The sequence below is a fragment of the Ovis aries genome, chromosome 16, assembly GCF_016772045.2.
Source record: "Ovis aries strain OAR_USU_Benz2616 breed Rambouillet chromosome 16, ARS-UI_Ramb_v3.0, whole genome shotgun sequence".
In the NCBI taxonomy this organism is placed as follows: domain Eukaryota; kingdom Metazoa; phylum Chordata; class Mammalia; order Artiodactyla; family Bovidae; genus Ovis; species Ovis aries.
In genome coordinates, this window is record NC_056069.1 from 18360648 (window position 1) to 18383263 (window position 22616).

Here is a 22616-nt window from a genome sequence, read left to right on the forward strand (position 1 = left end):
ACAAACAGTATTTTAGATCATTAGATTATTTGCCAAAAGTCTGTTCCCTGGTAAATAATGGTTACTGTTGTTATCCCTAAACTAGTTATACATGTCACAGCCTGCTCCTCAAAGAGAACATTCTATAGTCTTTCAAGAATAAAAACCTGCTTTATTTGGCACACACCAGTGAAGAGGTCTTGCAACATTTGAAGAGGTAGTCAAACAGAGCAGCTCAGTGCAAGAGATCACAAAACTTGATCACCAAGCAAACCCGAGTTAATCTCTCAGTTCCTGTAGATTAGAAGACAATGAGAACTCACTCTTTCTGCTTGTTGACTTTTGAATCTCTTTATTTGTGCACTGAAAGAACAAGTACCTCTATGGGAACTCTATGCCCACACAGTTTGGTTATTTTTCAAGTTTACTTTGGGCAAATATCGATCATTCTTTTGTGAAGAGGTTCTTAAATTGAAAACAGCAAAAACTTCTTCACGCAGCATGGCTGCATTTCCCCCTTAGAAACAACGTTCAGTGGCTCCACCACGGTCCTGCTGCGCTTGGTCTCCTCGACGTGAGGCTTTAACTATCGTCCAGCCAGAAGAGGAGAGGGTCAAAGAGTGGATGTGACCCAGAGGAACTCGCTAGAATCCTTCAGGAGTCGCTGGGTGTGACCTTCACCTTGACTCTGGGCGGTTTGTGGGGACCAACTCCTTTCTTGGCCGCCGTTCCTTGGTCGGAGTCTCCGGGGGTCACGGACCTCACCCACCAGGGCCCTCCACCCTTGGCCAGGCTCCCGCAGGGGAGCGGCTGTTCGGATGACCTCGGGGGCAAAGGTAGGGGGTCCTCAGCGCTTCCAGACCGGCTCCCAGAGACCGGAGCTCACCCGCGCCTCAGGCAGGAGGCGCGGGCCTCGGGCTTCGGGCCAGACACCAGCCGGGCGCCGCCGCTCACCTCGAGCGGCCTCACCTGCCTCTCCCCGGAAACCCAGGAGCCGCCCCACCCTCCCCGCTTTCCCGGGACCCACGCAGCGATGGCGCAGCCGGAAACTGGCCCCGCGACTTCCTCAGGCCGGATCCGGGCGAGGGCCGGCCTGTGGGCGGGTTGGGAGAGTCGCGGCTTCCGCCTTCCTGCTTCCGGCCTGGAGGTGAGTCGTGAGTTGGGGTCCGGACCCATCGTCCCCGGCGAGGTGAAGGGGAGGCGGTTGGGGGTCGCTGCCGCGCTCTTGCCCCGGTGCTCAGCGGAGGTGGCTGCGGCGCCAGCGGCCCAGGGGGTGGCGGGGACGACCCCTGATTCCCGGGGACCGCCGGCTGTTCGAGCCCCGCCGGGCCCGCGCTCGCCGAGGCGGAGGGTCGGGGAAGCGTGGCGCCAGAGGCGGGCCACCGGGTAGGGCGAGGAAGGGTGAGCGAGGGGAAAACACGAGGAAAGGGAAGTGCGGGTGGCTGTGACGTGCCCTCAGCTTCAGGCGCCGTGCGGGTCTGATCCGAATATCATGCCCGGTGGATCCTTTTCGGAAGGAAGAAGAATAATATTTATTCCTTCAAGTGTGGAGGGCGCTTGCACCTGGGGTCCGAAATTGAGGTGCACGAGAGGTGTGTATCTGGTGGATGGTAACTCCTTTCTCTGTATTAATGTCTAAAACTCTGCCATAGCTAGGTCCTTCACTTCCCCCTTCCTCTTTATTGCAAAGTTCTTTTGCAGGTCTCTGACTCTTGCATTAGTTAATTCATTACTGGGCTGGAGAAGCTGAAAAACAGATGGGCATCTGTAGTGTCTAGTCTTCACTGTGTGGGTGGGGGCGTACGAATCGGGGTTGGGGGAAGGCTAGGAACTTTGTCTTCAGGTAAAAATATGAAGGAATTGTGATAGGATATAATTAAAAACCAATCATGGTAGTTTTGTTTAGGTAATGGAATTGTGAGTGACATACTTTGTTTTGCTTATCTCCGATTTTTCTGTAAAGGGCACAAATTACATAGAGACTAGAAAACCTTTTTAAGAGTAAAGCGTTGTTTGATTTTGAAATTAGTAAGGCCCTCTCTTACTAACTCGAAACAAACCTAACCCTGTAAAAATATAAAAAGTTCAAGAACTAGGAATGGATATGCTGCAACAGGTCAGTTAGCTTTTTATGAGTGAGCTTTCTAAATTTATTGTTGAAATAAGTAACTGAGTAAAATATTTGATCCCCAGTAATTAGGAGCTTTTTCCAGGGCATTTTGGTTGTGTAATTATGCCTTAAGATTAGAAAGAAATAGATACTGAATGTATTTAATATGCCAGGCAACTTGACATGTTATTTATAGGTTGCATATAGAGAATTTACAGTTTTAACATTTAAAATTGTATTATAATTTATTCCTTAAGGTTGTGACTTTACGGTTTTTCTTTTGTCTATTCTTTTCAACCTAACCAGTATATAGAATTTAAGCCTTCTCTCAGAAGTGTTTTGGTAGAGTTAAAGAAGACGACAGCCAACCAACCGTCATCTGAAATTGTGATTGGCTGATAATCCCAGGACAAAATTAGAGATCACTACTCAAGCATAAGGTACATGACTTTTTAAATCCCAGCTATTCTAATTCTCTACTTTGAATGGAGATTGACACAAACATGAAAGGTTGAAAAGTCTCTGGGGGCAAAATAGATGATATCACTCAAATCCACAACATCCTGATTTGCAAGATGGCCCTTCTTTACTAACTCACAATGGAACAAAAGGCATGGGACGTGTAATGGTTAATTTTCTCATCTGTTAAGTTTGTTCTCATTTACTATATTATGTCTTCAAAGCTGAAGGAGGGCATAAAATTGCATGTCATCTTTTGCTTTTCTCTCTTTGCATATGAATGGATAATATCATGGTTCCCTTACCTTCTTGTTTCATTTCGGAAACAGCCATCCGTTATGTCCCTTTCTCTAGGCATTTCACATACTCCTGACTTTCAGACACCAGATTTGATGATTGTACTTTTGCCTTGGTGGTTCAGAGGTTAAAGTGTCTGCCTGGAAAGTGGGAGACCTGGGTGGTTCAGAGGTTAAAGCGTCTGCCTGGAATGTGGGAGACCTGGGTTCGATCCCTGGTTCGGGAAGATCCCTTGGAGAAGGAAATGGCAACCCACTCCAGTACTCTTGCCTGGAGAATCCCATGGAGGGAGGAGCCTGGTAGGCTACAGTCCATGGGGTCACAAAGAGTCAGACATGACTGAGCGACTTGACTTCACTTCTTCATTTTGCAACCTCATGGACTGTAGCCCACCAGGCTCCTCCGTCCATTGGATTCTCCAGGCATGAATACTGGAGTGGGTTGCTGTTTACTTCTCCAGTGGATCTTCCTGACCCAGGGATCAAACCCATGTCTTTTGCATTGCAGGCAGATTCTTTACTGACTGAACCACCACTTTTGTTAATTAGAACTTAATAAGGCTGTGTCAGAAAATGACATATGGGATTCAGCTGTTCCCTGGAATAAGCACATAAAACTTAAGATTCTTATAAAACTCTGCTGCTAAAGTTTATCTTGAGTGTAGGAGGCATGTGAGAATGCATAGTCCTTATAACAGATTTCACATACTTTTTTTTTTCCTCTTCTGTATCTTCACATCTAAGTATTACTCTTCTGGTGATTTTAAGTGAATTATTTTTTCTTATTGGAAATATTAGTCCTTATTAAAATAGTACTAATTAGTACTTTTTAAAACCAAATAAAAAAACTGTTGAGTGATAACAGAATTCTGAGTTAACTGTTTGGCGTAACCTTTTCAAAATTTGATTAACCACATAATCTTTTCTCTCATCTTTACCCTTCCCACCCCTTCCCTAAGGCCTCCACGAACATGTTTGATTTAAAGGCTTGGGCTGAGTATGTTGTGGAATGGGCTGCAAAGGACCCATATGGCTTCCTTACAACAGTTATTTTGGCTCTGACTCCATTGTTTCTAGCAAGTGCTGTGCTGTCTTGGAAATTGGCCAAGATGATTGAGGCCAGGGAAAAGGAACAAAAGAAGAAACAAAAACGTCAAGAAAATATTGCAAAAGCTAAACGACTGAAAAAGGATTGAAGGAATGAACAGGCTATGCATCCAGAGGAAAATTGTTCGGAAAACTGCATCTTTGAAAGGACCCATTAAGGTTTCTTTTTGGATCTTATGACAGCAATACTAAATGAAGTCTGAGTCTATGGAAGAATCATGTCAGTTCTCACCTGTACTGTAGCAACTTTTCGGCTTCGGTATAGAAGTCTCTTGACAGTTAACTGTAAATTGGCATTTATTATGCTACAGACTCTTATAACTGACTTTCATTTGCCTTTTTGCAGCTTATGTATGAATACTAAAATGAAAACATCCTGTGAAGAAAAGTGGCTTTAGATTATGAACTCTATTCAAAAATGGCTTAAAATGTAGTCTTGTTCTGGACAAAGATTAAGAATGTAAAAATCAAGAGTTGTTCTGAGCAGAAAAGTGTGGTTTGGCTTAAAAGATATATGGTGTATTAACTACATCTCTATCATTATTACTTATTTCTTGAAATAGAATCACTTCTGGTTTCCTCAGAGCAAACTAATATTATTCAATGAGTACTTCTTTATTTTCTGTATTTTTCTTATTTTAGCTTTTCAGATACTGGTAATTACCAGATAGTCTGCATTTTTAAAATCTAATTTTATAAAGAATTTTCATATTATTTTGACTATGTAGAATACCACCTACTGGATATTATCATTTTTGTACTTAATGAGCACTGCCATTTTCTTAGAGATGACTTGAGTAGAGTAACACTATGATTTAAAGCTTAAGAGTAAAAACGCCAAACCTTGGAACCAGTTTATTCTCACTTGTGCTAAGTAGACATGTGAAGTAGTTAACATGTCTCATCAGATAATTTGCTGATTATATAGATACCACTTTTGTTTTTTATGTCCTTTACTTTTTGATCAGACAGGTTCACGGTGAAAATTAAAATTTCAACTTTCTTTTAAGGAACTTTTAAAGAGTTATGTCATGTATCATAAGTGGTAAAAAAAAAGTCTTAATATTTGGAAAAATTTTGTTTGCATTGTATTAATTGGGTGAAAAAGGTATAAACTGTGTCAAAATGAGACTGTTATAATTAGAAATAAAGAGGTAAAGGATATTTCCTTCAGTTAAATAGTATAATTGGAACTTTTTACTCTTTAACATGGCTTTTTTAAATGCATGGTTGATAATTTTGTTTTCAGTAATTAATAGCTTATTAATGTTTTCCTCACCTCTAATAATGAATTTTAAATTGCAAAAAATTGTCCAATAGCTTTAATTTAAAAATGAAACTAGATATTGAAATAAATTTGATACTTTTTTATAAAGAGGTCCTGAGCTTTTTTTGGGGAGAAGGGATAATAATTCAGGTTAGATACATTATAGAAGTTAAACCTTTCAAAGGGTTATGAATTTCATTTGTAGATAAGCATACAGCTGACCCTTGAACAGCGCAGGGTTAGGAACATTTGCCCTCCCTCGAAGTTGAAAATAACTTACTGTGGACCCTCACTGTACACTGTTCCTACGTGCAGATTCTCTGTATCTGCAGTTCCTCATCCATGGATTCAGCCAACCCTGGATCATGCAGTATTGTAGTACTATTGAAAAAAATCTGTATAAGTGACCCCACACAGTTTGGACCCATGTTCTTCAAGGGTCAACTGTACTTGTAAAAGTTGAGAGCAGTGTTTCTCCAATCTGAGAGCCTAAGGAGCTCTGAGAATGTTTATGGACTGGTTTGAACAATACTTAATTACTATTATTTTAGGTTGTCAGTTTCTTCTTGATGCCAGTGCAAGCAACACACTGCAACTCTAGGCACTGAAATAATTGTGTTTAATTACAAATTAGTTATTCAGGTGATCTAGGGTGTGCTTTTTATATTATTGAAATTAAAATTTTTAGTTATCTACTAAACCTATGGTTTCATTGTTCATTTTGATAGTTAAAAGGTATTTAACTAAAATGGGCTTTTCCATGGTTCCTATTGGTCTTAATACAGTTTTGTATTTCTTTGACATAGGCTGTTGTTTCTTCAGCTTTCCCAGCGTTTATGGAGCCAGTTTACACATTTGAGATCAACAAGGTTTTACAGTATTTGTGTCTATATGTTGTGTGTATTGCAGGGGTAGGGATGTATTACATCCTGATAAACCCATTACAAATTGAAAATTTACTGAATAATGTACTGGAAGTCAAAAACAGGATGGTTGTGTGGGAACAGGATGAGTGTGGGTATAAGTTGTTTACTGGCGATTGCGTGACTGGCAGCTGTGGCTCCGTGCCACTGCTCAGCATCAAGAGTGTCCTAGTGTATACCACTAGTCTGAGAAAAGATCAAACTTCAACAGTTTCTGTTCAGTATCATAAAGCTGAAAAATTAAGTTGGGGACTTAATTATTATGGGGTTTGATAATTATTGTGAGGTTTGATATTCTTCAGAAAAATCAGTCTGTTGTTATACTATTACAGTTGAATCCCATTTACTGTTACCCAGAATACTTCTTTTAAAAACTACCAACCTATTATGTTGTTTCTGAAGTTCTTAGAAGTAGTATAATCAATGACCTTTTATGGCTGGTTTTGAAGGAAAAACAGACTGCCTGTAACAAACATACTGCCTCCCTCCCCAGAAGTTTGTGCATCAGAATTTGACTCATAGTGTCCTGTGGTAAACTTCAGTATGGTGTTATTGTATCAGATACACAAGAGCATTTTAAACTTATTTCCTGACATCACAGTGAGCAAAAGAAATAAGCTTCTGATGCAGTGAGCTGGAAACCCAATGCTGAGGTCCACTGTAACAAACAGCTTCTCACCTATCCTTAGGGGCACTTTATACCTCATCTGGTTTTAAGTTAGAGGAAGTGTGATTCCTATTTAGGAATGATTGTTTTTATGTTTGCAACTGAGTATAGGCTCACTTTGATGGGCTTCATATCTGTAATAAACGTATAAGAACAAATTCTGTATTTCTCAAACATATTAAAAGGGGTTCTGTGTTCAAATACCAAAAGTTTGGGAAGCAGGGTAAAGCAATTCATTTCTGCATGATTTCTTGGAGTCTTTTAGGTTACTTTGATTATCATACTTTCCTCCCCTCTTTTCCACCCTTCCTCAAAGAACATAAACAGTTTGAGAAAGCCTAGTCTAAGTGAATTCAGGTTACATTTTAAATAGTGTGCTTAATGAGATAGCATTAAAAAAAATCAATATGATGGTATTGAATCAAGGCTGATGAAAGTAAATAAATGACAGATCTGTTTGTAAACATAGGAATGAAAAAGGATAACAGTGGGAAAATTATTTACTCCATTTAAAAAAATTTTTAATTACAGATATCTAACAGGCTAGGCTTAAATAGTTATACCCAACAAGCTTTACATGTATACTTGAACAATTGGTATAATAAGGGCTTTGGGGAGAAAAATGCTATATGCATGTATAGCAGAAGCACAGGAAGTCAGGAAGGATTTATCTGAGAGTAGTTAAGGTATATATGATACTATTTTAAAATGAACATTTTAACTTCTGAGATTAAAACTGCATGGGTTTGGAGTCTGTCTGGAAGAGATGATGAAAAACATTTTCATTAGAAAACTTGCAAATACTCCAAATATAAAATATGAAATATGGTAGACAAGTAAATATTTTATGTAAACTTTGATTCTGCTGTGCATGTGTCTGGCCTAGAAGCCTTGTATAAAAACAAGATTATTTAGAAAGGCAGTCTTAATTTAGGTCAAGCTTATAGTCTCATTTTTATGTAGGACTAGTCAAGGATATGGTTTTTCCAGTGGTCATGTATGGATGTGAGAGTTGGACTGTGAAGAAAGCTGCGCGCCGAAGAATTGATGCTTTTGAACTGTGGTGTTGGAGAAGACTCTTGAGAGTCCCTTGGACTGCAAGGAGACCCAACCAGTCCATTCTGAAGGAGATCAGCCCTGGGATTTCTTTGGAAGGAATGATGCTAAAGCTGAAACTCCAGTACTTTGGCCACCTCATGCGAAGAGTTGACTCATTGGAAAAGACTCTGATGCTGGGAGCGATTGGGGGCAGGAGGAGAAGGGGATGACAGAGGATGACATGGCTGGATGGCATCACTGACTCGATGGACGTCAGTCTGAGTGAACTCCAGGAGCTGGTGATGGACAGGGAGGCCTGGCGTGCTGCAATTCATGGGGTCGCAAAGAGTCGGACACGACTGAGCGACTGAACTGAACTGAACTGAAATGTTCTCAGAACCCTGTTCGGAGAACACCTAACAGTATAACCAGCCATCCTAAAAATGTTAGTCTAGAGGGAAGTAATGTGGATGGATTACTACAAACTTTATTCTTACCTCTCAAAATCACTTTGAAAGTGCACACTTTAATGAGTGCGCCAGTATCATCTTACTGTTAACTACTGGCTAAGATTTTCTGTTTTTGTAAAACAGATATTTTAAAATGAAAACTATACAAATTAAAATTAATGTAAATTTTGTCATATATATTAAGATACTTCTTAACTCTCACTCCAGTATTCTTGCCTGGAGAATTCCATGGACAGAGGAGCCTGATGGGCTACAGTCCATATGGCTGCAAAGACTAGGACTGGACTGAGTGAGCACACACGTACGCACAGAACAGCCTACACGGCAAACATCTGCAAAAGGTGCACACGGAGTACGATCAATGAGCTGGCAGGAATTCGGTAGTAGAAGCATTCTATTCTATCATGTTAGAATTTATAATTCTTCCTGTAATTAAGGATTCAAGGACATGTTACTTTACAGTCAATTCCACAACAAATTTTATGTCTTTATATTGCCTAGGAGCTAGTTCCTTTTTTGCCTAACTTTGGTAAAATGTACTACTACTTTATAATAATGTAAACAGACAGAATAATTAACCTGATAGTAACAGGACTGCTTAAATGTTAATATTACCTGAGGGCTTTTTTGGTCATTCCTTAAGTATTATGGTGATTACATTTGATTACTTGTTTTAGTATAACATTTTATAAATGTTTCTGTAGTTTATTTCTTAAGCAATTAAACATTTTAACCTTCTATTAAGTAAAACTCTCAACCTATGTGTTTTTAGGAATTCATTATTAAACACTTAAGCAGGGATTTTCTTATATTATTCAGAGCATTAAGATCTGAGGCTTTTCTTCAGTCCATGTTTATTGAGTAGTTGTTACAATGGCAAACACTGTTAGAGGATCTCGATATTAGAATTAGAACTATTAGAACTATGTTAGAATTAGAACTGGGAGAGGGGTTAGGGAGAAAATGGATACATTTTATGGCTGACTCGCTTTGCTGTTCACCTGAAACTACCGTGACACTGATGATCAGCTATACCTCAATACAAAATAACAAGTTCAAAGTTTGAGAAAGCAAACCATAAATGGGAAAAAAAAGAATTATAACTATTAACAACAGAAACTTGGTTGTGCACTTCAGAAAGTGTATGACCTTTCTAAAACACTTTTGTATATAATTTGTTTTAATGTTATGTATCTATACTTTTCAATATACAAATCACTGTAATCTTGAGTAACAGTGGAATCACTTTCTGAGAACTCTGCTCTATTTTCCATTTCTTCAAAGTAATTTTTAATCTTATAGAACTAAACTATTACTGTACCATTTCTTTGTTTACTGTCCTTTCAAACTATTGTGATAGATTCTTTACTTCTACTGGTCCAAATACCTTTCTTTAAAACTCCAACCTCAATCCCACCATAAACTAGCTTTTGTCCCATCTACTCATCAAGATAGTTTTTTTTTTCATTTATCAAGTAAATTTTCTTGGCCTCCACATGCCTCATCCAAGTTCATGTTTTTGATTAGTCCTTTAGAATCTTACTGTCCTTTAGAATCCTTTAGAATCTACAGAAATTATAGTCCTTTAGAATCCTTTAGAATCTATAGAAATAGCAGTCTTCTTCTAAGCTCAATATTTACCCTTACCATTTCTACCTAGATATATGGGAGCAATCCAAAGAGGGAAAATCTAAGACAATTCATAAACAGAGAATTTCTATATTCTATAATTTCTATAGATCCTTTAGAATTACAGAAATTAGTCCTTTAGAATCTATAGAAATAGCAGTCTTCTGAGCTCAGTATTTATTTACCCTTACCATTTCTACCAAGATATATGGAAACAAATAAAAGAGGGAAAAAAACTAAGCAAATTCATAAACAGAGAATGATGACTGAATAAGCCAAGTGAAGGATTTAAGCCTACAAGAAGTTAGGTTTTGATGGTTGATAATCTCACACTTACACAACAGTGAAAACAAGATCTTAAGCTTAACGGCAAAGAGAACTAGAGTAGAGATGGAAAGCACAAAGTAACTTTTTACTTTTATTTGTTAAAATAGTCACATACATATAAATAAAGCTTTACCACAGTACACTCATTAACTGTGGCGCTTGCCGTCTTGCGGCATCCAGGATCCTGGCTGAAAGGTTTTGCCAGTGCTGGTGGGAGTCACTGAGGGTTCGTCTTTTCCAAAGTACGGAGCAGAGGCGTGCCCTTTAATCTGAGTTTGAACTGGTGGAGGAAGTTCCTTGTTGCTCTCCTCCTGAAGAAGCTTTTCTTTTTCATAAAAATCTTGGCTTTTCATTTGAATTTCTTCTCTGTATATTTCATTCTTCATTATTTCCTGCATGCATATATAAATGGAAGAAATCATTAAATTTCTAGTTAGAAGAAAACCCAAACTACAGGTTTTACAAAAATAAAATAGCTGGTAAAAAAAATAAAGTACATATAGACATGATTCTTGCTTTGCATTTAAATAATATATAGATACACACTGGGTAACTTTGAAAAAGCTATCTGATTATATATTGATGTTATTTTGAATTAAACAGCTATGTCCTGGTATACAATGATAAAAAGAAGGGAGGGAACACGAAATAGAGATACTTACTTCCCAGGAAGTGAAACAAACTACTTAACATGAAATATTAGTATATATACCTATGAAGTATTACACAAGGGCATAAAAGTCACTCTTATCAAAAGATTTTCCAAATATAACAGCTATTTACTGCCTCAGTGACTAATCAGTGATGTGTACTTCTACTGGAGATGAAGTGACGGTGAGAAGGCCTCAGAGAGGTGCTCCTGCCAGTCTTTTCTCTGTGGGACTCAATGCATGCCAGGACCAAGACTCATCAATTTTTCTTTTTCCACTGGAGTGCTATGGCAGTGAAGAGGAGGACAGACGCAGAATCGGAGTTCAGCATGCCTTAGACACCAGTTCCACAAAGGCACTCTGCTATTGGAAATGCTTCCTCCAGTAAGTGCAAGCAATCTGTGTGATGCAGGTCTATCACTCAGATTTGCTATTCTATCTGTAAGGATCTATGAAGCAGGGCAAAGGCTAATACAGTTTTGACAAGAGAGCACACTGGTCATAGCAAACACCCTCTTCCAACAACACAAGAGAAGACAATACACATGGACATCACCAGATGGTCAACACCGAAATCAGACTGATTATATTCTTTGCAGCCAAAGATGGAGAAGCTCTATACAGTCAGCAAAAATAAGACCGGGAGCTGACTGTGGCTCTGATCATGAACCCCTTATTGCCAAATTCAGACTTAAATTGAAGAAAGTAGGGAAAACCACTAGACCGTTCAGGTATGACCTCAATCAAATCCCTTATAATTATACAGTGGAAGTAAGAAATAGATTTAAAGGACTAGATCTGATACAGTGCCTGATGAACTATGGACGGATGCTCATTACATTGTATAGGAGACGGATCAAGACCATCCCCCCAAAAAAGAAATGCAGAAAAGCAAAACGGCTGTCTGGGGAGGCCTTACAAATAGCTGTGAAAAGAAGAGAAGCAAAAAGCAAAGGAGAAAAGGAAAGATATAAGCACCTAAATGCAGAGTTCCAAAGAACAGCAAGAAGAGATAAAATCTTCCTCAACGATCAATGCAAAGAAATAGAGGAAAACAATAGAATGGAAAGACTAGAGATCTCTTTAAGAAAATTAGAGACACCAAGGGAACATTTCATGCAAAGATGGGCTCGATAAAGGACAGAAATGGTATGGACCTAACAGAAGCAGAAGATATTAAGAAGAGGTGGCAAGAATACACAGAAGAACTGTACAAAAAAAAGATCTTCACGACCGGATAATCACGATGGTGTGATCACTCACCTAGAGCCAGACATCCTGGAATGTGAAGTCAAGTGGGCCTTAGGAAGCATCGCTATGAACAAAGCTAGTGGAGGTGATGGAATTCCAGTGGAGCTATTTCAAATCCTGAAAGATGATGCTGTGAAAGTGCTGCACTCAATATGCCAGCAAATTTGGAAAACTCAGCAGTGGCCCCAGGACTGGAAAAGGTTAGTTTTCATTCCAATCCCAAAGAAAGGCAATGCCAAAGAATGCTCAAAATACTGCACAAATGCACTCATCTCACACACTAGTAAAGTAATGCTCAAAATTCTCCAAGCCAGGCTTCAGCAGTATGTGAACCGTGAACTTCTAGATGTTCAAGCTGGTTTTAGAAAAGGCAGAAGAACCAGAGATCAAATTGCCAACATCTGCTGGATCATTGAAAAAGCAAGAGAGTTCCAGAAAAACATCTACTTCTGCTTTATTGACTATGCCAAAGCCTTTGACTGTGTGGATTACAATAAACTGTGGAAAATTCTCAAAGAAGTGGAAATACCAGACCACCTGACCTGCCTCTTGAGAAACCTATATGCAGGTCAGGAAGCAACAGTTAGAACTGTACATGGAACAACAGACTGGTTCCAAATAGGAAAAGGAGTATGTCAAGGCTGTATATTGTCACCCTGCTTATTTAACTTCTATGCAGAGTACATCATGAGAAACACTGGGCTGGAAGAAGCACAAGCTGGAATCAAGACTGCCGGGAAAAATATCAATAACCTCAGCTATGCAGATGACACCACCCTTATGGCAGAAAGTGAAGAGGAACTCAAAAGCCTCTTGATGAATGTGAAAGAGGAGAATGAAAAAGTTGGCTTAAAGCTCAACATTCAGAAAACTAAGATCATGACATCTGGCCCCATCACTTCATGGCAAATAGATAAGGAAACAGTGGAAACAGTGGCAGACTATTTTTTTGGGCTCCAAAATCACTGCAAATGGTGACTGCAGCCATGAAATTAAAAGATGCTTACTCCTTGGAAGGAAATTTATGACCAACCTAGATAGCATATTCAAAAGCAGAGACATTACTTTGCCAACAAAGATCCATCTAGTCAAGGCTATGGTTTTTCCTGTGGTCACGTATGGATGTGAGAGTTAGACTGTGAAGAAGGCTGAGTGCCGAAGAACTGATGCTTTTGAACTGTGGTGTTGGAGAAGACTCTGGAGAGTTCCTTGGACTACAAGGAGATCCAACCAGTCAATCCTAAAGGAAATCAGTCCTGAATATTCATGGGAAGGACTAATGGTAAAACTGAAACTCCAAACTTTGGCCACCTCACGTGAAGAGTTGAGTCATTGGAAAAGACTCTGATGCTGGGAGGGATTGAGGGCAGGAAGAGAAGGGGAAAACAGAGGATGAGATAGCTGGATGGCATCACTGACTTGATGGACATGAGTTTGAGTAAACTCCGGGAGTTGGTGATAGACAGGGAGACCTGGTGTGCTGCGATTTATAGGGTTGCAAAAGTCGGACACGACTGAGCGACTGAACTGACACTGAACTGATGCCCCCAACTGGCGAAGGAAATGGCCACCCACTCCAGAATTCTTGCCTGGAGAATCTCATGGACAGGGGAGCCTGGTGGGCTACGGTTGTGGGACTGCAAAGAGTCGGACATGACTGAGCACACAGCACAAACCCCCAAATAATAATGAATCTATAACTGTATTTTACTGAAAATAAGACCATCAAATTTAAAATGCATCACTGATACATACCACTAAAAAAGGCAATTAATTTTCACATTCTGATTTCAGAGATGTCAAAATTTGAAAAGATAAGCATCTTAAAAACAGGTGAAATAGTAAAAAAAATAGTAAATTTTGCTTATCTGTATTTTCTGATTTTTCTTTAAGAAGATCACAAAAACATCTGATATTTCTTGAAGAATATATATGTTATTTAAAATGTGTGTTAGTCATTTAATCGTGTCCAATTCTTTGTGACCTCATGGACTAAAACCCGCTAGGCTCCTCCGTCCATGCAATTTTCCAGGCAAGAATACTGGAGTGGGTTGCCATTTCCTTCTCCAGGGGAATCTTCTTGACCCAGGGATAGACCCTAGGTCTCCTGCATTGCAGGCAGACTCTTTACAGTTTGAGCTACCAGGGAAGCCTGAATATTTCTTGAAGAATATGTATGTTATTTATAATATGTTAATGTAATTAATATCTGACAACACTGTCAAAAACAAATTCTCCCAAGTTATTTTTTAATATCAAGATTTCTGAAAATTACACATCTGGGTATTTAAAAGCATGATGAAATCTTTCTGTTTCTAACACGAATTTCAAGCAAAAATAGTTCTTTAACAAGGTAAACACTGATATTTAAAATCATATTTAAAATAATGGTCTGTACATCTAGGAAAAGATTTAGAGAGGTAATAACTATCACTAAACCAAAACTTTTAGGCACAAAGAAGGAAACTAATGAAACTTGTCCCCCAAAGCAAACATGTGAGGGAAGGAATATTTATAAATATTCCTGTAATTTCCATAACACAGATCAATTCTGTATGAGTTTAACAACCATAGTAACAATGAGTTTAGAGATAGCTGCTATGACTGAGAGTGAGAAAAGTCAGGCTTTTCTTTCATATATATATCCTGTAGAATCCTCAGGTCAGGTGACCACTTGTCACAAAGGAAGTCCCTCAATATGACACTGGAAATAATGGAAGTAGATGGAACTCCTTTTTCAGTCTGAGGCCATCTCCACTTCATCTCCAGACTCTGCAAGACCCTCTATGAAGTGATATGTCAGTATGAAAGCTCTTTCTCCTGGGCAGAATGAAAGGATTAGGACTGCGCTAAATTTGCACTAGTAGCCACCAAAGGTAGCAAAACCTACTGAGAAGCTGGTATGCAGCTTGCTTTGCTTTGGTGTAAGAGGGACAGTCATAACACCTTTATGGATTTCAGCTTGCCTGCTGTAGTCTTACAGCTAGTGCAAGGCTATGCCTTCTGCATAAAAGGCAACCAAGGGCAGAGGGCTGGTGGTTTTTTTTTCTGCCTTCACTTTTTTCTGCCTCTTTACTCACCATATTCTGCCAAGTAGTATCTTATAGCACCTACTGAGGCAAATAAAAAGCCAATCTGTACATGTTAATTACTTTAACATGAAGATTAAAGATTTTAAAGTTGAACAACATGGAAACCATAGTTTTTCCCTAGAAAATAATTTTTGTCTTTGTTTTTTTTTTTAAACTAATGCTTACCAGACCCCTGCCAACAGCTTCCAGAAGAATTAAACTGAACATAAATCATTTATGAGAGGAAATCTAGTTTTGTAAATATTTGGAGTTGATAAAATGAAAGTAGTTAGGTAGAAAAAATAGGAATTTGTAGACTTAAAGATAAACAGAAGCAATTTTTAAACAAAGCTGATTTTACAGCAGAAATTACTACAAAACAAAGTTTTTCCCCCTAAATTATTTCCTTGGAACAAAGTCACCTTAAGTCTCAAAATGGTTATCAACAAAAACATTGGTTATTTCAGCATCTTAGGAATAAACCAAGGGTAAGTAGGTCTTACATAAATGTTTATACGTTTAAAACAAATATTTATCCTTTAACATGGGTTTCCCTGGTGGCTCAGCAGTAAGGAATCCGCCTGCAATGCAGGAGACGTGGGCTTGATCCCTGGGTCGGGAAGATCCCCTGGAGAAGGAAATGGCAATCCACTCCAGAATTCTTGCCTGGGAAATCCCATGGACAGAGGAGCCTGGTGGACCTTGGGTCCATTGTGTCCACTGGGTCGCAAGAGTCAGACGCACTCAGTGACTAAACCACCACCACCTTTTTACATTCTCTAACACTAAAAAAAAACAGTTGTATGGCATTTTACCACTTGCATTACACCATGACTTACTTAATGACTACCTCTATTTTTGTTTCCAATACTTCACTTTTTCATTTAAAAAACAGCACTCTGATGACTATTCACATAGACAGTTCTTTTACCCAAACACACATAGTTTCAATCCCAAATCTACCTTTTACTATCTGTGACACAAAGAAAGTCACCTAATTTTTTCAGGTGCAGTTTCTTTATCTGAAAATGGGAATACAGTGACCATGTATGTATAAACATTTATATCTCAAATACCCATATGGATACTATTCACATTATTTGATCTTCTGAAAATTTGCAGCTAAAAACAGGGGCTCTGAAGCAAGACTAGTTACAAATCTCAGTCTTGCCATTTACTAGCTGTGTGACCCTGTTAATGTTCCTTAGCCTCGCTGTGTCTCACAGTGTCCTCTTCAGCAGGCTACTGCAAAGACTGGGAAATAAGCTGGCTACTACTGGGCAGTTAACAGTACAACGGAAGAGCATATGAGTGAATTTTTAAATAGTGATTGTTTACTCTGTTCCATTCAAAATAAACACACCAAACAGGTGTAAACCTGTCCTTCTTTCTCACCTCAGGGTAGAAATAAAGTCTCAATACTATACCTCTAAGTACTTAAAAATTTAAGCCACTAATTTGTGACATACATTGATTAACTATTTGTTGTGAACATTTTGTAAACAGCAGAATTCCTACATTAATTGCTATCTTTATGAAGAATGATCAAAACTCATAATTTTGCCAGGATAAAAAAAAAAATCTCCAATTTAATGTGCTACAGTCTCCACAAAGCCAGCAACCATTACCACTGGATTGAGAACTAAGGTGTTAGTAAGACACAGTCTTCTGGCTTGAAAACACAAGATGGAATAACTGGTGCCAGACAAGTTCCTCTGCCATAAACAACTAGTGAGTGAGTGAGTACAAGTTGCTCTGTTGTGTCTGACTCTGCGACCCCATTGACTGTAGAGTCCATGGAATTGTCCAGGCCAGAATACTGGAGTTGGTAGCCTTTTTCTCCAAGGGATCTTTCCAACCGAGGGATTGAATGCAGGACTCCCATATTGCAGGTGGATTCTTTACCAGCTGAGCCACAAAGGAAGCCCATAAACAACTAGAAAACTGGAAAAAACACTAAACTCTCCAAACACTAAACAGCAGCCGGTGCCTTAACTGTGATCCTTGAGGGAAGCGAAACAAATGAGATGACCCCTGTTTCACCTCAGCTTTCGGCCTGGAGGCATATTATGGGCTGCTGCACAGGAACAGGGGACCCGAGCAGAGGTTGGTGATCTCGGTGAGGTAAAGAGATAGATAGAGATAGTTGGTTAGGGAGTCTGAGGAAGCTGGAATCTGTGGGGCAGAGCATCAGAACACATACAGAGAAGAGTTCTAGAAACCTGCATAGGAGTACCCTTAGTGAACCAGCTGAGTATTAATCTGCGTGTGGATGAGACTCTACAGGGTCACGAAGGTCAATTTCTAGCTAAAGAATAACTACTGAGGAACTAGAAACTGAACAGCTGTGGTAGCTTGCATGAGACTAGGAGACATTTAAGTTCTAATGGACTAGAGATTCCTCACCAAACCTGAAGGGCATTTACTATAGAGACTTCAGAACGAAACCTCCATAAGAGTAAGGATAAATTAGCCCACAAATCCTGGAATGTGAAGTCAAGTGGGCCTTAGAAAGCATCACTATGAACAAAGCTAGTGGAGGTGATGGAATTCCAGTGGAGCTATTTCAGATCCTGAAAGATGATACTCTGAAAGTGCTGCACTCAATATGTCAGCAAATTTGGAAAACTCAGCAGTGGCTATAGGACTGGAAAAGGTCCGTTTTCATTCCAATCCCTAAGAAAGGCAATGCCAAAGAATGCTCAAACTACTGCACAACTGCACTCATCTCACACGCTAGTAAAGTAATGCTCAAAATTCTCCAAGCCAGGCTTCAGCAATACCTGAACCGTAAAGTTTCAGATGTTCAAGCTGGTTTTAGAAAAGGCAGAGGAACCAGAGATCAAATTGCCAACATCCACTGGATCATTGAAAAAGCAAGAGAGTTCCAGAAAAAACATCTACTTCTGCTTTATTGACTATGCCAAAGACTTTGACTGTGTGGATCACAATAAACTGGAAAATTCTGAAAGAGATGGGAATACAGACCACCTGACCTGCCTCTTGAGAAACCTATATGCCGGTCAGGAAGCAACAGTTAGAACTGGACATGGAACAACAGACTGGTTCCAAAAAGGAAAAGGAGTATGTCAAGGCTGTATATTGTCACCCTGCTTATTTAACTGATGTTCAGAGTACATCATGCAAAATACCGGGCTGGATGAAGCACAAGCTGGAATCAAGACTGCTGGGAGAAATATCAATAACCTCAGCTATGCAGATGACACCACCCTTATGGCAGAAAGTGAAGAGGAACTAAAGAGCCTCTTGATGAAAGTGAAAAGGAGAGCGAAAAAGTTGGCTTAAAGTTCAACATTCAGAAAACTAAGATCATGACATCTGGTCCTATCACTTCATGGCAAATAGATGGGGAAACAGTGGAAACAGTGGCAGACTTTATTTTTTTGGGCTCCAAAATCACTGCAGATGGTGACTGCAGCCATGATATTAAAAGATGCTTACTCCTTGGAAGGAAATTTATGACCAACCTAGATGGCATATAAAAGAGCAGAGACATTACTTTGCTAACAAAGGTCCGTCTAGTCAAGGCTATGGTTTTTCCTGTGGTCATGTATGGATGTGAGAGTTGGACTGTGAAGAAAGCTGAGCACTGAAGAACTGATGCTTTTGAACTGTGGTGTTGGAGAAGACTCTTGAGAGTCCCTTGCACTCCAAGGAAATCCAACCAGTCCATCCTAAAGGAGATCAGTCCTGGGTGTTCACTGGAAGGACTGATGTTGAAGCTGAAGCTCCGATACTTTGACCACCTCATGCGAAGAGCTGACTCACTGGAAAAGAATCTGATGCTGTGAGGGACTGGGGGCAGGAGGAGAAGGGGACGACAGAGGATGAGATGGCTGGATGGCATCACCAACTCGATGGACGTGAGTCTGAGTGAACTCCGGTTTTGGTGATGGACAGGGAGGCCTGGCGTGCTGCAATTCATGGGGTTGCAAAGAGTCAGACACGACTGAGTGACTGAACTGAACTGAGAGATAACTCTCGGAGAAGGCAATGGCATCCCACTACAGTACTCTTGCCTGGAAAATCCCACGGGCAGAGGAGCCTGGTAGGCTGCAGTCCATGGGGTCTCTAAGAGTCGGACACGACTGAGCGACTTCACTTTCACTTTTCACTTTCATGCATTGGAGAAGGAAATGGCAACCCACTTCAGTGTTCTTGCTTGGAGAATCCCACGGATGGGGGAGCCTAGTGGGGCGCCGTCTATGGGGTCACACAGAGTTAGACATGACTGAAGTGACTTAGCAGGAGCAGCAGAGATAACTCTAAACTTGCACTGTCCAATACAGTAGAATTTCAATTAATTAAAATGTAAAATTTAGTTCCTTAAATGTACTAGACACATTTCAAGTTTTTTACTATTCAAATGTGACTGGTGGCTACCATCTTGGAAAGTACAGACATAAAACATTCCCATCACTGCAGAAACTCCAATTGAACAGTACTTCTCTAGATCTACCTGAACAAAACTCAAAAATAAAGCGTCTAAAAGCCTGGGCTGATTCACATGTAAATTAACATACTCCAAAACTAACCAACCAAAAAACAAAACGTCAACATTTTTAAACGGATGATAAAAAACACAGACAGTAAATAACGTCCTGTTTCAATGTTTATCATCCAGTCACAAAGAAGGAAAGTGTAATTAAAACCAGTTAACAGAAACATGATAGAAATGAGGAAATTAATCGATAAAGACTTTATCATAGCTGCTATATGTTCAAAGATGTAAAAGAAAATGCAACAGAAAGAAAAAAAACTAGAAACATTTAAAAAGAACCAAACAGAACTTCTAGAAGTGAAAAATAATACATGAACTAAAAAATGTAATGGATATGGTTAACAGCAGATGAAACACTGCAGAAAAACAATAAATCCGAAAATGGAAAGTATACAAACTGAAGCAAAAGAGAGAAAAAGGTTAAAAACTGAACCAGAGCCTCACTGAGCTCTGGGGCAATATTAAGCAGTCTCACATACACGTAACTGGAATCACAGAGCGAGAAGAGAGGAGACACAAAATAACGACTAAAAATATATCAAGTAAATAAACACATAAATCTACATATCCAAGACACTAAAAAACACTCCAAGTAGGGAAATTATAAAGCCAAAGCTTATCAAATCAAACTGCAAAAAACTAATGATAAGGAGAAAATCTTTTAAAATCTACAAAAAGACATTTATGAGACAAAGATTAATAATATTGAGTTCTCATCAGAAACAATGCAAGGCATATAGAACAATGAAATGACTTTAATGTACTGAAAGAAAACAAAAACTGTCCGTTTAGAAACCTATACTCAGTGGAAATATCCTTTAAAAATAAGGTATGATGAGATTTTCCGACAAAAAAAAAGAGGGGAGGTGTGTTTTTGTCACAAGCAAACCTCTATTATAAGAACATGAAAGGAATTACTTTAGGTTGAAAAATGATACAATATGGAAATGTGAATCTACATAAAGGAATGAATAGTGCCAGAAATATCAGAATGAAGGCCTTCATTGCAGGGAAAAATGCTAGACTTTGGGATACTCTGCTAGGTACTCAGTGGCCTGTGACTTTATGTCAGTCCACTCTCAGCTACTTGAGCCCACGAGTAGCATCATCACACTGTGCATTGAAACTACTGCTATAGATTTTGAGGGTTATCATCATTGTATCCCCACCAGAAGGACTTTTCAAGCTTTGCAAAAATGTCAGTAATAGAGGAGAAGTATAGCCTGAAATGAAAGAGGATTGTTGTGAGCATATGCAGCACTCAAATTAACAGCACTACCTGGGGGACAGATGATGCCTCATTCCCTCCCTACTCCCACCTGACAAACAGCCTTTGCCCACCAAACCTTCCATGTCTTGCAAACCTTCCATTGTCCTGGCTTCCAAAGGCCCTTCTCCACTGAAGCTGACTCTGGTGGGGTGGAGAAACAGAAAGTCATGCATGAGGTCAACTTGTTTCTGAGAAGGTCACATCAAAGAGTCCCCTGGAGTGAAGCACTGAAGAATACCATTCTCAACCAATCTCAGGGAAGAAGAGGAAAAAACCAAAAAACCACATACTGACAACAGAGAAAGCACAAGCTATACCAAAATCTGGTGTTTCAGAACTTTCCCAAATATGTTGTTTATGAATGACCATTGTTCTGTGACAGTCTCATTTCAACAGGCACCAGGGGCGTTTAGCTGGAGCAAATTAGCTTAGGCTTGAGGTGTTTACAGTAGAGACTTGATATTGGACAAACAGACAAACTCATTTGTGAAAAGTATCATGTGAAATGTTTGAATTTCTGTATTTCTTTAGTCAAATTATAAATCACCATTGTTTGTGAAGGATTACGTTGAAAAAGAGAGATTAAAAAAAAAAAAGCGTTGTATGCCCTTAACAAGCTTAACCTTGTTTTTGTAGTGTAGACAAGTTAAGGTTACTTACTATGTTAGTGCTATTGTTTAGTCGCTAAGTTGTGTCCAACTCTTTGCAACCCTATGGACTGTAGTCCGCCAGCCTCCTCTGTCCATGGGATTTTCCAGGCAAGAATACTGAACTGGGTAGCCATTTCCTTTTCCAGGGGATCTTCCTGACCCAGGGATCAAACCTGCATCTCCTACACTGGCAGGTGGATTCTTTACTGCTGAGCACCAGAGAAGCCCTACTTATTGTGTACTATTTATTAATTCGGTGGTAAGAACTCAAGGCCCTAAAATGTTGCAGCTCAAGTCCTTTTCAATGCTGCTTCTTTGCTAAGTTCAGTTCAGTTCAGTCCAGTCGCTCACTCGTGTCTGACTCTGCGACCCCATGGACTGCAGCACACCAGGCTTCCTGGTCCATCACCAACTCCAGAAGCTACTCAAACTCATGTCCATTGAATCAGTGATGCCATCCAACCATCTCATCCTCTGTCATCCCTTTTGCTAAGAGCCCTACTTAAGATAAGCCCTTTTAGTAGCTGTACTATTGTTCTCCTGAATGTTGGGAATTAATAGGTGTGGTAATGACAAGAGAGCTATCTCCAGAAGATGGTGAAGGACAGGGAAGCCTGGCATGCTGCAGCCCATGGCGTCACAAGAGTCGGACACACACTGAGCGACCGAACAACAGCAATGACAAGAGTTTTTACAGTTGTTTTTTCCTTTAATGAACAAAATATAGATAAAAACAAAGCTTGAAAATGCAATTTTCAGACATGTTGACTCAAAGACATTAGGAATTATTAATATATAATTCCATTTCAATCATATAGTCCTGTATGTGAAAATCTAGTACATGTGACTTTTCCAAGATGGTGAAGAAATAGGCTCAAATATACAGTTATAGCCATTGGAGATATTACATAACAGAACAGGCTGCTGCTG

At 39.5% G+C, this 22616-nt stretch overlaps 2 protein-coding genes across 4 annotated transcripts in view; one reads left to right on the forward strand and one right to left on the reverse strand.

Moving 5' to 3' along the window:
- The first annotated feature begins 1096 nt into the window (after window positions 1-1096).
- On the forward strand, window positions 1097-5326 carry SMIM15 (small integral membrane protein 15). Of its 2 annotated transcripts, XR_006056506.2 has the most exons (4): window positions 1097-1126; window positions 1497-1571; window positions 2396-2529; window positions 3804-5326. XR_006056506.2 is itself a non-coding variant. In XM_004016951.6 (3 exons), the coding sequence occupies exon 3, from the start codon at window positions 3816-3818 to the stop codon at window positions 4038-4040; it is 225 nt and encodes a 74-aa protein (XP_004017000.1). In that variant the 5' UTR covers window positions 1097-1571; window positions 2396-2529; window positions 3804-3815; the 3' UTR covers window positions 4041-5326. The 2 variants fall into 2 exon arrangements, 1 of the variants encoding a protein (XP_004017000.1); XM_004016951.6 differs by having other exon boundaries at window positions 1097-1571.
- Window positions 5327-7307: 1981 nt separating this feature from the next.
- Window positions 7308-22616, reverse strand: part of NDUFAF2 (NADH:ubiquinone oxidoreductase complex assembly factor 2) — a 177418-nt gene continuing 162109 nt past the window's right edge. For both annotated transcript variants that reach the window (XM_060400407.1, XM_004016952.6), the window contains one exon: window positions 7308-10664. In XM_060400407.1, the coding sequence (XP_060256390.1) occupies window positions 10419-10664 (246 nt within the window). In that variant the 3' untranslated portion in view covers window positions 7308-10418. The remainder of the gene's footprint in view (window positions 10665-22616) is intronic.